This window comes from Mytilus trossulus, chromosome 3 (assembly GCF_036588685.1).
Source record: "Mytilus trossulus isolate FHL-02 chromosome 3, PNRI_Mtr1.1.1.hap1, whole genome shotgun sequence".
Classification (NCBI taxonomy): Eukaryota; Metazoa; Mollusca; class Bivalvia; order Mytilida; family Mytilidae; genus Mytilus; species Mytilus trossulus.
In genome coordinates this window covers 29,997,776-30,015,903 of record NC_086375.1, presented here as the reverse complement: position 1 = coordinate 30,015,903, position 18,128 = coordinate 29,997,776, and the positions used below count along the sequence as shown (strand labels likewise).

The 18,128-nt window shown below is 31.5% G+C and overlaps 1 protein-coding gene across 5 annotated transcripts in view; it reads right to left on the bottom strand.

Annotated features, from left to right (window-relative positions):
* The window catches only part of LOC134711204 (vasodilator-stimulated phosphoprotein-like), a 34,363-nt gene that overhangs the window by 15,960 nt on the left and 275 nt on the right, over positions 1-18,128 (bottom strand). For 2 of the 5 annotated variants that reach the window (XM_063571664.1, XM_063571665.1), the window contains exons 1-3: positions 12,350-12,491; positions 8,138-8,309; positions 6,199-6,364 (exon numbers count right to left, since the gene is read on the bottom strand). In XM_063571664.1, the coding sequence (XP_063427734.1) occupies positions 6,199-6,364; positions 8,138-8,309; positions 12,350-12,393 (382 nt within the window). In that variant the 5' untranslated portion in view covers positions 12,394-12,491. Of the gene's footprint in view, positions 1-6,198; positions 6,365-8,137; positions 8,310-9,597; positions 9,633-12,349; positions 12,492-18,128 lie in introns of those variants that run through there. The other 3 variants (XM_063571668.1, XM_063571666.1, XM_063571667.1) reach the window with 3 other exon arrangements.

Genomic DNA, 18,128 nt, shown 5'->3' with positions numbered 1-18,128 from the left:
AAATTAGAAAGATCATATCACAGGGATCATGTATACTAAGTTTAAAGTTGATTAAACTTCAACTTCATCGAAAACTACCTTGTCCAAAAACTTTAACTTGAAATTTTCACTATCATTTTCTTTGTTCAGTGAACCTTGAAATTAGGGTCAAAACACTATTTTGGCATTAAAATTAGAAAGATCATATCATAAGACACATGTGTACTGAGTTTCAGGTATATTGGACTTCAACTACATCAAAAACTACCTTGACCTGAAGTGGGACGAACGGAAGGAAGGACAGACAGACAGAAGGATGAGTGAAAGGACGCACAGACCAGAAAACATAATGCCCCTCTGATATTGTAGGTGGGACATAAAAACTATGTGTATATTAAAGGTCAAACCACTTGAGATGAGATAAACAGTTTTTTACTTCATCTGCAGAAATTGTTGTAGAATTCTAGAAGGCATCAATCTTAGGTCGCAAGAATGCATCAGGTGTTAAAAGTTTCAAACTCTGATAAAAGGGGTGGGGTGGGGGAAGAGGTGTCCAATACCTGTAATTCTCTCTATTCTTGCCCATGAGGGGAAAGTTACCCATCTTTCACACCTCATAGGAATAAGACTGTGTTTAAATAACATCCCATTTTGAACACCATATCTTAAGTTTTAAAGATTTAAATTTTTACTGCATAAAATTAAGGACAATAAAACTTTAAAATCCTGCGTGTTCATTTAGCTTTTAATAACAAGTACAGTGTAGCATAAAACCACGAAACACAATAAAAAGGTGAAAACTTTTATGACTTAACAATACCTCAATTATTTCACTAAAACTAAGCAAGACAACTTACAATTGACTTCAAACTAAATTAAGGAAGTTACTAGAAATAGAGCTTTCATGATAAAAACTAAAAACAATTTTAAACAGTGATCCCATGCTTTTATGATTGACAATCACCTTCCCATGCTTCTATGATTGACTTATTTGACAATGCCTTATTTGTTTATTTACTGTCTTCTATAACCACTCCAGGATGTAGTCAATATAGATTTATATTATTGGTTTTAAAATAGAATGACCATCTTCAACTCTAATAAAACAATATTTATTACCTTTTTCCAAATAGGGCAACTAGTGTATTCAAGTTATTATGCATATATGCAATTTCATGTTTCTTTGTCATGTTGAGAGCTTTTATAGCTTATACTGTATGAGTTTTGATCATAGTTGGAGGTTATACAGTAACATTTTTTAAATAGCATCTACATCATAGATCTCTGGTGGATAGTTGTCTCATTGGAAATCATATCACATTTCCTAATTTCTATATTTTTTGTACATATAAAATTTTATGTTGCGATTAGATTTTCCGGTCAACAAACATAATGTTATTGTCTATAAAGGTCAGACCTGAAGACATAAAACTTTGCTCAGTGCTCGGAGCACAAAAATCATGCTCGAAACATGAAATCCAGCAATTTGATTGGTTGATTTTCGAGTATGAGTACAAAAAACTGACTCAAAAAAATTTAATGACTGCAAGTCCTGTTCATGATTCAAAAGCTGATGTTCATGTTAAAAGTCATGCTGCTGTAGGTCATTGTTTTCCTACAAACATATAAATTCACTATTTATTTATATGAATAAAAAGAGATGTGGGGTTTTTGAAGATAAGACAGCAACCCATTAACTTAATAACCCCATAAAATACATCTTAAGGAAACCATTTAGTTTAGTAATTAAAAGGTAAACATGCACTGTACATGTATAGATCTTATTCCCTTTGGCATTGTCAACTTTCACTGCATTAACTGGTATTGCCTATATAAATTTTTTACAAACCTATCTTTTCTTGACTCACAGTTGCTTTTTTGTTTCAGTACACACTATTCATAGATAATAAGGGCCATATAAGAATAAAAATTTAGGGAGGTGCTGAGGTGGATCAACTAGATATCATTGAGATGGAAGCCATCTCTGTGGGCCCCGCTGTCAATAACGTGGGGTAATAGTGATAGTACTATTTCATAGTATAATAGTGATATGACTGCATGATGTGAACTAATTGTTGACTACTCTAAGGAGTCTCATGTGTGATTTCAATCTAAGATTTTAAGTTAAAACTGATAAATATTCTCATCTTACTTTCATAGTATAATAGTGATATGACTGCATGATGTGAACTAATTGTTGACTACTCTAAGGTGACTTCTGGATGTATGGATTGATGTTTGAACAATATGTTTAAAGGTGCTGCCCAATTGATATTTGTCACATATTTTTAGAATTATGCCTTCAATATATTATGACCCACCAAGTATAAAGTATGAAATATTAACGGTTCTCGAGAGGTAGAGTGGACACAATTTGTTAAGAACAACAAACGGATGGACAGACTGACAGACTGACCTTAGACCTAGGATGCATACATTATGACACATTCTCTGGTGTTGGTTTATATATATGTTAAGTTGAAAATGTTTGTCAGGTATAAAGTATGAAATAATAACAGCTGTCCTCTCAAAATATAGTGTGGATCAAATTTGTTAGCGATGGACAGACCAACAGACAGACAGACAGACCTTTGACCTAGGAAGTGGTACATACATCATGACACACCCTCTGGTGTTGGTTAAAATGGATGTCAAGTATAATATTTGAAATCATAATGGTTCTCAAGATATAGAGCAGACACAATCTTCACCACAGGACACAGGATTGTCAACTGAAACCAAAGTTTTTTTGACGTTGACCTTTGACCTAGGAAGTTGTACATACATCATGACACGCCCTCTGGTGGTGGTTAAAATGGATGTCAAGTATAAACTTTGAAATCATAACGGTTATCTAGATTTGGAGCGGACACAATCCCACAGGACACGGGGTTGTCAACTCTAAACCAAAGTTTTTGACCTTGACCTTTGACCTAGGAAGTTGAACATACATCATGACACGCCCTCTGGTGGTTGCTAAAATGGATGTCAAGTATAAACTTTGAAATCATAACCATTATCTAGATTTGGAGCGGACACAATCCCACAGGACATGGGGTTGTCAACTCTAAACCAAAGTTTTTGACCTTGACCTTTGACCTAGGAAGTTGTACATACATCATGACACGCCCTCTGGTGGTTGTTGAAATGGATGTCAAGTATAAACTTTGAAATCATAACGGTTATCTAGATATGGAGCGGACACGATCTTCACCACAGGACAGGGGGTTGTCAACTAAAACCAAATTTTTTGACCTTGACCTTTGACCTAGAAAGTTGTACATACAACATGACACACCCTCTGGTGTTGGTTGATAATCATGTTAAGTATTAAGTATGAAATCATAATGGTTCTCTAGATATGGAGCGGACACGAAAGTGTTACGGACGGACGGACGGACAGACGGAAGGACGGACAGACAGACAGATGGACGGACAGACTGATCACTATAGGGCGACCCGCCTTAGTCGGCGGGGCCCTAATTAATAAGATTTTAAGACCCTATCCACCCATGAAATATAAATTTTCGTTTTACACCTATCATAAAATTGTAAGGAAAATGCAACCATTCATGGCCATATTTAATTAATTTGAGTGGCTCTTATCCCCTCCTTTTTTACACCAAAACTTTTGGAACAGCCCTAAAGTGAAACTAAATCATGTACAGTAAAACAATGACCTTCAGTAATATAACTACTAAGTTTATAATCTATCCCGGAACAAGTTTTCAGTTCACTACCTTGATACAAACAATGCTGATTTCCTGATACATACAACTACATACAATGACATAGGATATCTATACTTATATATAATACTGATACCAATTTTCACTATTGTTGTTTACTTTCTGTTGACTATAAATAAATTAAAAAAAAAACAAGCTGAAAGGCAGTTATATAGCTTACTTGTTTGAATTGTTTTACAATTGTTAATTCTTGGTCTTTTAAAGCTTGCTATGCAGAATGGTTTTTGCTCATTTATGAAGGCTGTACAGTGATCCATAGTTGTGAACTTTACGTTGTCTCATTGGCAATCATAACAGTGATATCACATCTTATTTTCATATTAGTACATGAACAATACTGAGACCAAATTACTGCTCTTTAAATCTGAAGTTTTATTCGTAAATTTGTCGTCCTTAACATGCATGAAATATTTGCCACTGGACCTTAAGCATCCAACAATCAATCAATCAATCATTCGTAAATTTTAGTTCTAGAAAACTCAAAAAGCCTTTCAATATCTCCTATATCCTGAATATGCAGAAAAAATATGCTACTAGACATAAAAAAAACTTTTAAGCAATAAATATCTCTAAATATAAATTGTATATACATGTTCATAAATAGCTAAAAAAAAATATAGCCAATTTGTTGAACTTCTCTCTAGTAAATGAAAAGCAAAAACCAATGCATATGTTAGCTGTATTAGAATGTCATTGGTTATATAAGTAGGGATAACAACTGTGTATTATGAACAACTCTTAGAGGTAGACTAACAATGAAAGTTATGTGGAATAGGGTATATTACAAAACGTACTAAAATTAGAGTGATTTGGTTAAAACCTTTGCAATGATGTCATGAAAATTGAACTATATCCACCAAAAGTTTATCCTTTATGACAAAAAAAAAATTCAACACAATTTAAAAATAAATTAAAATGTAGCACCATGTATCAAAAATATCATATTCGGAGAAATCCCCCCCTTTAAAATATTTTTTACAGTACAGTTCGAAAACTGTTTTTTGGTTATCTCTATGCATAAATTCAAAGCATATGCATATTGAAAAAAACATATTCTCCATTTTTGTTATACAAATATTATACATAAGGAAAAGAAAGCAGTGTTTGTGGACCTTGTTGCCATCATGGCAACCAGCAAAAGTTTTATTTATAAGTGAAAATTTACCTTCTTTAGCTTCTGTGAATAAAATACATCTAATTTAAAATATCAGCTCCACAATATAGAACAAAATTACATTTTACATGTTTTAAGCAATTTAGGTCAGAACTGACATGTATATACATATTAGATATGTGATAAACTAATAAACATAGGGACGATAGCCTAGCTGAAATACTTCTGAAGTTCACTGAAGTCCCCCATAAAAGCTGTTTTTTGTTTGCACGCCATAAATGTAGTTAACCGATCACCACTACTTATTAAAAATTCCATTGTAAGTTTATTAATTGCAAATTCTGCCTAAAGATACAAGTTACTGAACTTTTTTTAAAAATGATTCTATAAAGTTCTCAACCCTTTTGCCTAGATGTAATTACACATCAGAATTTAGAATTATACCTACATTTATAAAGAGTTGTGCCATGAGGGCATGATATGCCGCTCAATTGAACCTATAATGTTGTTGCCACAAAAATCACAACATGAAAAATCTATGTGAGTTAAGTTTTTTTATCCTACATTGAACTTTTGATGTCGTCCCTTATTCCAATAAAAAAATTGTATTGTGTGAACAGAACTATGTAAGATTGAATACAAGGGTATGTAAAAGCACCTTTAGAACGGTGATGCTAAATCATAAGCCTCATGTAAAGAATATGTCGTCAGAGCAAGCTCTTTGTACGTAACCATTCATGGTCATGTTGAAGTTACATGTTATTGCAGTTAGAACCAATGAGGTTGTAAACATTTTTGAACTACAGTTTAATATCGTGGCATGTGGAAATCTTTATAAAGATTTCAGGATTGAGGAACACATTTTTAGGATTTTTTTGTGTCAAATTTAAATATTTGAATGGCATTGGAACTAATTACTATAACAAAGAGCCTGTTGTCTAACTATTGGACAATGAGATCAAAACAAAGGAAACATTGGCGGTCAAAATAAAATATTTTGCACAATTTCCTCCATTCACCCAGAAAATATTCTTAAATTACAGAATATTTTTAATTTGTGCAAATATTAAAAAGATATATAAATCATATCTTTAAATATGCTTCCCTGTCATTATAAACTTCAAATGGCAAAAATCAGCAATATCATTTTTTTTTCAGGATCTATTTTCAGAGAATATGTACTGTGGATTTTGCTTATGTCTTCTTAAATAGATTTTATGCACTTTGTTGAACATTATACCTATATCCACCAATATTGGTATAACCCACTGTCTGTTTAGGGGGGAAAAGATGACTTGCGTCCCTTATATACAAAAAATGTAATCTATGCCTCCTTTTTTGTGTGTTAAAACTTACGTTGTAATGTATCTAGTGCTGATTTCATTGCTTGAGCAAAACTTTCTGCATCCTCTTTGTTTGCAAAATTTAATCCATAAACTTGTCTCTGATCTCTCCATTGATGGAATGTAGGTGTAGCTTGGTTATATTTCAAAGTCCTTGGTATAGAACAGTTTATCACTACCTATAAATACAAATATATATATACTTATCATTAGTCTTCATATACAACTTTGCTTGGTTTTATTTTGGAGTCCTTGGTATAGAACAGTTTATAACTACCTATCAATACAAATATATTATACAACCATGAATAAACTTTTTTTTTCTCGTTTTTTGGACCATAAAGGGTCTATACATACCAAAAGACAGTACTTATTATGAGGTCATCCTGATCAATTCCATTTTCAAATGTGGCCAGCTTTCTCAATACATTGTGCAGCTGGTTTTAAATGATGGAAATTTTAATTATTTACTGTCAAATGAGTGAAAAGATCTTCAATATTTTTAAAAGGAGTATTTGAATTCAATCATATAAAATAAAACTATTTATTGCTTTTGTTTTGATATGTCTTAAGGTTGTAACTAAACAATGACATATCAGAATGATCAGAGCAATTTAGGATTATTTTTTGTTTATAAATATATTGATTTAACATATTTATATATTTAACAATGCTAGTGCTGATCAGAGAATGAAAAGCATCAAGTGCATGAGAGGCACTTTTTTTTAAAGAGTTCAGCCAACCAATCACGGTAATTCTAATAAATTTTTATTTTACATTTTAACATTTTACTTAAATTCTTTAAAAACCAAACAACCACAATCAATTAGTTTGAGTGCCTCGTTTCCGCTACAATTGGGAAACAGCCTTGTATAAACTAGTGCAGATTTCAATGCATAAGCTTCAGCAATATTTAAATCTTCTTTTGCAAAATTTCAACATTTTCTTGTCTTAAACATGTGCTTATTGTCATATTTTTATTGATAAAAAAAAATAAGGAAAAAAAACATAGACTTTTAGCATATGTCTCAAAACTTAAGTTCTTTTTTTAAACATTTATATCGTTTACATGTCAGCATTAGTGAGTTCCTACAAGAAACTTGTAAACTGTCATAACCTTTTACAAAGATTGTTGCCTTGTTCTCCACAATGTTATCTAATTAAGTTAACTTATGAAGGAAACAAGGTTTCCGCTATAAAGGAAGTAATATCCACAGGTGCGTCTGATTTGTTTTAAGTATCTTCCTGCTTCATTTTGTGTAGATAAAAGCTTTCAGTATTGTTTGGCTTAGGCTTTGGGGAAAAAACCTTCCTGAATGCAGTTACTGCAAATCAATTGTGATTTTTTTCAGTTGACATTTCCAAAAGCTAGAACTGACATTTTTACATAAACATGTATATCTTGTGAAATATATATGTATGAAACACTATGATGAACAAAAACAAACCAGTTTGACATAAATCTATGACACAGATATGGCATTTTCTCACAATAAAATAACAGAAAGCTTATTGCCTTCCCAGAGTTGGGACATAGGCTAGCTAAGTTAATTCAAGGATCAGCAAGAGAAATCCAAGGTTGCATCTTTTGCACTATTGTGAAATTTTTGCTTTATCTTGAAATGCATCATTGTTTTGATACAAGTTTTAATCAAAAAATTCTTAATGAAGATAAAAAATAAAATGAAAATTCAGACTGAATTTATTGGTCTGAATTTATTGATGAAAATACCAACTAGATTTTTTTTATGTCTTTTTTGAGGACAGTGTAACATTTTCATTTTGACGTCCTATGCATAAAACATACATTTTACCTACACAAATCTAATGTCAAAAGGTCAATATTCTAGCTCTCTATGGTCATAATATCAACCTTATTAAAATTAGATTCCCATCAACCAAGATAAAGTTTGCAATATTATCTAAATTAAATTTACCACGGGGTTACTAACCTCATGATTGGCCATTTTTCTACCAACAACTCGAAATGTATTGTTTCCTGTATGTCTGTAAATCTGTACTTTTGATAAACCCTGCTGTTGGGCGTTGCCAGCAGGGACCCATTTCTTTGTAGGGTCATCATATAACATTACATTGGCCCTCGCAGAAACAATGGGCACTTCACTGAAATTAGAAATCAATTATCTGTTATATTTCTTTCAATTTATGTAAGAGACAAGTACATGTGTTTTCTAGTTTTTAAAGTATAATTATTCGAAATGTAAAATAACAAAAAAAGCATACTCTGAGAAAATTCAAACTGCAAAAGTCACCAATCCAATAATAAAATCAAAAGCTCAAACATATTAAACGAAAGGATTACAACTGTCATATTCCTGACTTGGTACAGGCATTTTCCTGTGTATGTAGAAGTTTGTGTTTTTCTAAATCATAATTTGAACCTGTTTTGATAAAGTTAACCCAATTTGCATTCTGAAAATTTGTGTTTTTGATACTTTAAATTTTCAGAATAACAATTATTTGTTGTGAAAGAAGCCTTTCAATGTATATACATCTTTTAAAAAAAAAAAATTCACATCCTTTTTTACGCAGAAATAAAGCAATCATTTCTTACAAAATTTATTTAAATTTAAATGAAATTAACTGTTCTGTATACAATTGGCTAATTATAACCAACAGAAACATGCCTGATTGAACTGAAAACAATGTTTATTTATTTATGTAATGGTATGTATTGGGAATGTGATACACTATTTCCCTATATTCTGTCATTCAAATACAAGATAAATAAATACATTTGGCAAATTCCTATGTTTATAGATCTTTATAGTTAAATTACTGACAGGGAGCTTAAAATAAGGAATAATTAAGGTATCATATGTTTTGTACAAAAATCATGTATTGTTGTAACTGTTATAGCAGACACTTGTTTTTGGCATCGATATCAAAATGAAAAAAATCATGTGTATGGCATAAAGCAAAATCAAAAGCCAACAAGTGTGCCTCTCCAAAGAAAGTTGGCAAAGTTGTATCTGCTAGAAAGAAACTTCCATGAAATTCATGTGCACAGGACAAATATTAATCTTTACCAATGAAAAAAAGAGATTCATTTCAATAAAAGAATAAAATATAAACCTTGCCCAATGACAAAAAGAAATTCCATTTCAATAAAAGAATATTCATTTTAGTCTTTACAACCTCTTGTTCTAAATATGTGTATATAGTATATACATGTACGTAATGCAGTACATGTATGTACTGTATGAATATAAATAACATGCAAAATATAATGTGTTTAACATGAAAAATTCAATAAACAATAATAATAAAATACATGTAAAACTTTGCAATTTGAACTGACAGGCAATACATGTATCTGCAGTAAGGGACCAGATTGGAACCAGTTTGTTCAAATTACAAAAGTTTCACCAAAAAAACATATAGAAATTACCCTACTTGCCACTTCTTCATCTAATTAAAAAATAAAATTATATAAAACATCTTTGAAGACGTTTGGCCTATATTAAGAATAAGAAAGTTAACTATCACATCCTTTTATCAATTTCTAACATCCTGTTTGAAATTAATAGTTAAAATTTCAACATTACAAGACTACAAGTAGTAGTATATATTCCTTTTTCGGCTTTTGTACTTGTTATAAATTGAAGTTGAGCCTCTTTTTACTTAATTGTCAAATACTCTTTTAAAGGATTACAGACAGATATTTCTACTGGAACCGTTACTTAACATTTGTCTGAGTTCAATATGCAATGATATGTGACATTGTTTTAAAGGGACATAACTTGAGAATATGTTTTACAGGGGCATAACTTGAAAATATGTTTTACAGGGGCATAACTTGGGAATATGTTTTAAAGGGGCATAACTTGAGAATATGTTTTAAAGAGGCATAACTTGAGAATGACAATAGAAATGCCATAGAAAATATTTATAATACCATTCAACTGCTTTATAAATTGAACATCTTACTAGTTCCTTCTACTCAAGTTGAACTAAAATAAACTTAACAGGTGTCTATGATCATGATCTGGTTCATAATTATGTGTGGCATATGAATTTTGGTGGATTTCTGAGTATCCCATATCTAAATTTTCAAAATGTGGTATGGGCTTTGTTTGTTGTAAAAGGTCATACAGTCCCCTATTGTTGCTTATTTTTTTGCCATTTGGTCTCTTGTGAAGAGTTGTCTCATTGGCAATCATACTACATCTTCATTTCTAATAGAGTATGTTTTTGTAGACGTTGGCAAAACCACAAAATCAAATATCCACAAATAACATTATGTTCTCAATCCAGAACAATTGGTACTGACAAAAATAAACAAGTCTGTAGTCACTAAACATATGGTAAAATCAACTTCACTGTTATGTCACTATTAAGTTAGTCATGTCACCTATTTGAATTCGCTTGAATTGTTTCTGGTAGATAAATATGATAATTATACATGTACAACTAATTCTTCAAGGCAAAATGACTAATTTTGCACGTGCATGTATGATAACATCTTTACTACCCAAGGGCAGAGAGAAAGGAACTAAATGTCTAAATGGTAACCCTTGACTAGGAAATATAATTTGATACATTCAAAAGTTCCATCAGATATAATACTGGTTTTGACATTAATATGTTTTAGCCAATTGTTCTTATCAAGTGAGATACCCTATAACATTGAACGTTTTGTTTTCATTCCAAAAATGTATGCTGGTAAAGCTATCTTCTTTTAAAAGGCATCAGCACCTACATTAGGCCAATGCATTTTAAGCCTTTGATCAGCATATATGTGGGGAAAATTAACGTAATTATGATATTTATGATAAGCCAAAACCCTCTCTGATGAACAAGATATCATGAAAGCCAGTACTTTTAAACTAAAAGTTGGTCATTAGATGTAAATTATTAATCCCTGACTATTGACAGCATGGTGCCATGTCGAAGATACACATCAGCCAATTCTCCAATGGAATTTAGGTCTGTATCATGACTGTATGACAGATGGCACTGTCAAGAGATAGGAACCAGTCCAATATCAATATGATACAGCATTTTTACTCAAAAGCAAAATAAGAATGGGAGAAAAGTGATAAAACATCCGTCACTGACGACATGTAGCTTATATTTTTGGCTTATTTCATTAATCATAGTAATTATCATCTTACATAACATTCACATATATTTATGTATATTACGATGTAATCTACGTATTTAGGTGACAACTGACAGTAGGCTGTTTGTTATCTGATTTCGTATTTATGCACGTTGTACATAGACTAGAAAGCAGATGGAATGCAGCTTTTTATTCAAAAATTGTAATCTGTGAGCTGACAAAAAGGTTGTAAAATTATACATGTACAGAATGTAAGAAACTAAATGGTAATCTGAAAAAAATTGAAAAGGCTGTAAATTCCCCAAGTTATTAATTCAAAACACTTTCAAACCGTTAGGTCAGTAAACTTTCAACAGTTGAAAGCGGATTATAGTTTTGTTATAGTTAAGAAACATGATCTTACAAATTTGTTATTAAAGTGGGTTGAAAAGGCTTCAATTACTATTTCACCAAGAAATTTGAATGAAAAGAGAGTGTGGTTTAACTAAGGGCATAGGAAGGGGGATAGTGATCTAACAGTACACTATTCATTACTAAATTTTCTTGTAAGCCTCACGACATCCCAACCCCTGAATCCACCATAATGTTTTGGTTGTCTAACAAAACCAGACATTTTCATGCTGATGATTGCATATAGCCCCACATAGATTCACTTGTTATATATACCGGTAAATTGATTTCTCATTATTCAATAAATATTATGTAATATATTCAAAATGGCCCCATTAAAAAGCTACAAATGTTGATATTTGACCCTATTATATTAACCTATAAATTTCAATTATTATAATCTCTATAAATGAAAGATCAATACTATGAAACAAACATGGTTATTGATATTCAGCTAATTTTTGTAGTAGAATACATTTTTCTCGGTCTGACTCATCAATATTGGGGATGAGAGCACATTTCGTGAAGCTAGATTACATCTGGAATGTTGGAAAATTAAAAAAAACACAGACATTGCTACAGGAGATTTAAATATAAATGCACCTGGTGAATAAAAATCAACAATGAAATTAACATGAATGCACTGAAATTGAACAATGAAATGAACATTTTAATAACAAAACGTTACCCGTAAGGTGTAGTATATAAATCCTCTTCTTCCTCTAAATCCATTATATTCCTTTCATTAAAAACACAAGTGTGTAATGGGATATTAAACTACTACACACAAACTCCACACAATTGATGCTTAATTAATTATTTATTTTCAATAGATGAAAATTGAATCAACTGGTAATTTAAAGAAGCTGTGTGTATGTGAAATCCTTGTTTTCTCCTTCAAACACATGAAATCAAATGGAATCTATTGGGAAATGGTTGTGATCTGCAATCAGTGGAAAACTAATGGAAATTTGAACCAGAGAAGCAACAAATTGTTCAATTCTTTTGTTCCAGCTCATTACACATGCAGACACCAATGTTTTCCCTCACACACAATCTGTCCAGACTCATCAGAAGTCAATTAACTAGTAATTCAATAAGTGTTCAATATCATTAATGCCTTGAAAATCAAATAATGCTAATGTAAAAATACATTTTATAATTAAATTCAGAAACAAAAATGTCTAATTTGAAAGCAACATTTTCTTTTCCAGTAAGTATTTAACACAATATAATTTAATAAAGAAACAATCGTTTATATTAGATATAAACAAAAATCTCTTTAATGTGGGAAAAATGTTGCTCTTGACAGAATAATTGCTTTGAAAACCAAAAATACATTTTATATGTAATTATTCTGTCAATAAGCATGTAGGTATGCTTCATTGAGTTTTTTTTATTTCCTTTTGAAAAAAATTATTATCAAAAATAATCAGAAACCTGAAATTGATGTGAACAGGTTCATTATGTGTCAACAAAGATGACTCATTAAAAATAAAATAAAACTTAATTTTGAACAATTATTCATATTATAAAATTTGATATAACACATGGCAGTCATCACTTTCATTTTTGTCTGTTTTATTATGAAAACTAGAGGCCCTAAAGTGCATAAAATTGAGAATGGAATTGGGGAATGTGTCAGAGAGACAAAAATCTGACCACAGAACAGACAACAGCAGAAGGTCACCAATAGGTCTTCAATGTATATTTCATCTGGCAAATTAACCAATAAAAAGATAATTTGGGAAAATTTGTTTTAGATGCTTTTGTTTTCCTTGATCAATAAGGTTCAAAACATTTTATCCTGTACATGCAAATAAAGAAAAAAAAAAATTAAAATAGAATTAATGCAATTGATTGTGGTTACATAAATACCAATGCATTGATGAAAGTTCCAAGACCAAATATTTAAATCATTCACTTCAATAGGAGCCAAGAAAATTTTGGAAGAACATTTTCTTGGTACATGTACAATGAGTGTTCCAACATTGGTATTGACCTGCCAATCAAGGGGGTCTCATTGAGGGGTTCTGATCCAGGATCCCGCTTATTATTTTGTCAGATTCACATATCCCGCTTACACTATGTACGTAAGCATTTTCAGTTTTTTGTAAATTCACGTGTCCTTCTAGACTTCATTTCCCGTTTTCACGGCACAATAATTTGACTTTCACATGTCAAGCTTACAAAACGTTGACAATCTCCCAGGCCACGCTTAGACTGCAATGAGACCCACAATCAATTCCAGTGATTTGAGACATTTCAAATTAATCCTTTATGGTCCTGTCAATAATGTCATGTGACCAGTCATTTTCCTTTCTGTTTTCTTTAGATTATAAGATTAATCAGAGTTAATTACACTCAAATTATGTAGCACAAGCATCAATAAGAAGACTGCTAACTATAACAAGTTTTAGCCCTCAGACTTGGATGTAAAGACGAAAGAAAAAGTACATTTGTAATGATGATACATGTATAAGTTGAAAAGGGGTTCTACATAGAGGGGGGATAGGACCTTTATCGGGACTCCAGGATCGGGTGTTTTTAAGCTCAGGATTTCGGGATTGACCCTTTTGGGATCCGGGAATTCTTTTTTCGAATATCGGGACCTTGGGATTTCATGTTTTTTAAGCCCGGGATTTCGTCCTGTTTATCTGTATTTTACTTATTAATGGACTTAGTTATTCTATCAGTTCACATCTCATTTTTTCAGTGGATAAAGTTTTAAAACATTTAATAACTTTCATAAAATGTCCTGGATTTGTACAAAACTTGGACAGAAGCTTGTATATGATTAAAAACTAGAAGGAAATTTTGTCAAAAAATAAGTTTTTTAATTCATTACTTTTAAATGGATTTGGTTTTTTTCCTCCAGTAATTACCATAACATAAAGACTGCAGTTAAATTTTTTCTTAAACATTATTAGATTCATATTATAAAACCATTCTTGATTTTTACCAAACATGGACAGAAATTTCTTACTATCAAAAGATAGTATCTCTAGAGTAAAATTTAGAATAGTTTTTCCCTCATTTTTGCTGAGCCTGTGACTAACAGCAAAAGAAGCAGAAACACTGGGTTCTGCAGAAACCTTACAAATTTTTATACATTGGTTTATCTATAGGCGTGCCAAATAAATCCACTAAAATAGGTATCCCAGGATTAATAATAATAAATTCATAGTAAATGATTCCATGTACATTATACATGAGGTATCAGTCTATGCCCAACTGTATTAGGGTTTTTCTAACCGCAAAAGAAATTTGAAATTTTTTGCTATATATACATTCAACCAAAAAATCCTAAAAATCTTGTCTGACGGAATGATATTTTGTCAGACAGACACTGAGATTATGAGATATATTATGTTATGGCTTCAAATTGATGTCACACTCACGTTAAATATTTAATCAGCATCCCCCTTTTTAAGAAGTACAAAATAAGACGTAAAACATTAACATTATTTCATCACAAACAATTTGAGTATTGTTCACTGAAATTGTTGTAACGATAATATAGAATTACTTTAAAAGTTAAAGAGTAAAAACTTAAAAATATAATTTACAAGAATACCCAAAGAAATAATGTATCGTAATTCTGAATTCATTTTGTAGTTTACAATCATATTGATACATCTGCAATTCCGGTTTACTTTACATTCAGACTTGAAGAATGCATGTTGCATAGCATCAACATGCTAGATAAAGTCATTAAAAATCTTTTCGTTTGTCATTTTGCCATAAAAACTCTTCACCCTTTTACATAACCTGTAAGAATCGTTTTGTTGTTGCTGCAAATCAGCAAAACTGGTAATGGGTTCATGACTTCTGAATTTGACAGTGTCCATGAAAAATAAGCTCCATATGATTTTTAACCCCCATAACAATTACCAAAAATAGCAAGAAAACTACATGAGAACCTTCATGACAGCTTTTGGTCATTCTCAACTACACATTTGTAAGGGGGGACCATGAAGGCTTGGCATTTGTATGGTTACAAATGGCAATTAATGAAAATATTGATACTTCTATAATGAAAAAATTTAAATAAACAATGTATCAGTCTGTTCACCATTCCTTACATGGAGGGATGAAATACTTGCGATCACGCTACACTGTACAGCGTGAAAGTTCCTCCATCTTTCAATTTTCATCCACGTTCGGAGATCCCTAGACCTGATCATGTATAATCAAAATTCAAATACAAAATACATGAACTTATCTGTGCTGGACAGCAATTTTGTTTGCTTTATTTATTTGTTGGACCTTTACAGGTTTGTTGAAATTTTTATAACGTTTTCTGTTTTCCAATTATAAAAAAGGAAAACATGAATAATTAAAATTTCAAATTTCAATTACAACATACATGTATATATATATACATTTGTAATACATACATACATTTGTACATTTAATCTGTGCTGGGCAGCAATTTTGTTTGATCAGTGTTCTCCCCAGGCCATTTTAGCACAGCGCTTTTCAGCGCTATTGCAATTCCCCGCTGTCCTATTGCACTGACCGCAGCGCTTTCCAACGCAACCGCGTCGCTATATTTTTTTCCGTATTTTTTTCGTATTTTTTCAAATTTCCAGCTTATTTTTCACTTCGGATCATGTGATCAACTGGTTTATGATTTTTGAATGAATTATTTCCGTTGTATTATAGTAACTCCGCTGGACCAGTCTAATAAATTTTACAAAATGGCGTTTTTGAAAGATCATAATAAACAAAGATTTCAACATTGACATCAATACTTTTAATTTAAAGAAAATATAGAGGCATATATATATGAATGAAATGTGATGAAATGAATTGACCGCATTTCCCGACGTCACTCACAAACTTGTTTTACGAACTTTGAACAAACGATGATTTTAAAAACGATCATACACAGGGGTTTGTTACAAATTATTTGCCGGGTGTACTATCCATACCAACCCCGAAAATGATCAAGTCTTTTAACTTTTAATTATCCCCTATTCGAATTTATAATTGTTTAGTCAGAAATTCTACCATTTGAGAGGATATGATAAGAAAGACAAACACCTAGCTGATACGACTTGAGAAATTTTACTGTCTCGGATGTCCAGCTTGGATGAGGCCATTTAAATATTATAAAACGTTTAGGTCATAAAAATGAGAAATCTTTATGCTAAAAAATGTCATTTCTGTCAAACGTCGTAAGGTTAACAGTACACTGCTACAGTTGGTTACAAAACCAAACAGAAGTTGACAATGACTTTATTGTTGGTCCTACATGTTCTGCAACATTACCTGATGCATGGTGCTAAGAAATCTTGGCACAGGCAGTCTGGTGTAGATCCATCATGGAAAAAAACTTCACTCTTCTCCTTCAGTTTTATACATAGATAGTATGAGGATTTAATATATGAATTTACAATGGTCATTATGGAGAAAAAAAAAGACTCTTCTTCTATATCCAGACAATAACATTAACATCAAAGCCTCAGTCATTAAGGGGTACACTGTAACTTCCATGAGCATGACAAGGACATTATAACAAGAGGAAACATCAATAGCATGATATAATAAAAACACATAACAAATCAATTACAAACAAAACGCACGCTGGGATAAAGTTACTGAGAATTGTCGAAAATTACGCGCTTACCACAGCGCTATCCAAAAATCCTGGGGAGAACACTGTTGCTTATTAGTTAATGTCAAGTACATGTTTATAAAATGTTTGAATTTCGGATAGACAAAATACAAAGAAAAGGATATACATGTACATTTTTACATGATGTCATTATCACATTAGAAAAATTTAGACATGATGTGTATTCCATAAGTCAGGAATAAAACCTGCCAAGCCTTAACTTTTTTGTCTTCTTTAAGAAGTTAATATAAATAAAAATGCTGTTTGTTATGATTCAAAAGCTTGTACAAAATTACATAACTTCTGTATTTGATGACAAATTATATGTACACAAATGGTGTTAATGTTTTACAGCACAGAAATAAACCAGCTGTCTATGTCAAACACCTTATTGCTATTTGGCCGCCATTTCTGGACATCACAAAGGTTCACATAGAATGTTGACATCACAATAGAAAACAACTGACGCCACGATGACAAGTGATTGTTGAATTTGTTGTAGGGCGTTGATTGTTCAAAGCAGCGCAGATTTCTAAATAGTGCCACGGTGTATTCATATCACTTATATTGTAATAATATAGGTAATCAAAGAACAAGTCCTTAATATATTCATGTACGTAACAGCAGTCTGATTGATTAACAGATAGATCTTTATGGGCTTAGACTGTCAGAGCGCAGGTCCTGTATTTTGATAATTTTTCACAATATTATTGTGCTTTACAATTACATATTATATATCCGAATTTGAATGTATTAGAGATGATTTTCTTCTGAGTCTTTGAAGTCTATATGACATATATGTCCTGACATTCTACTTTCTATAAACATGATAGAACTGACACTG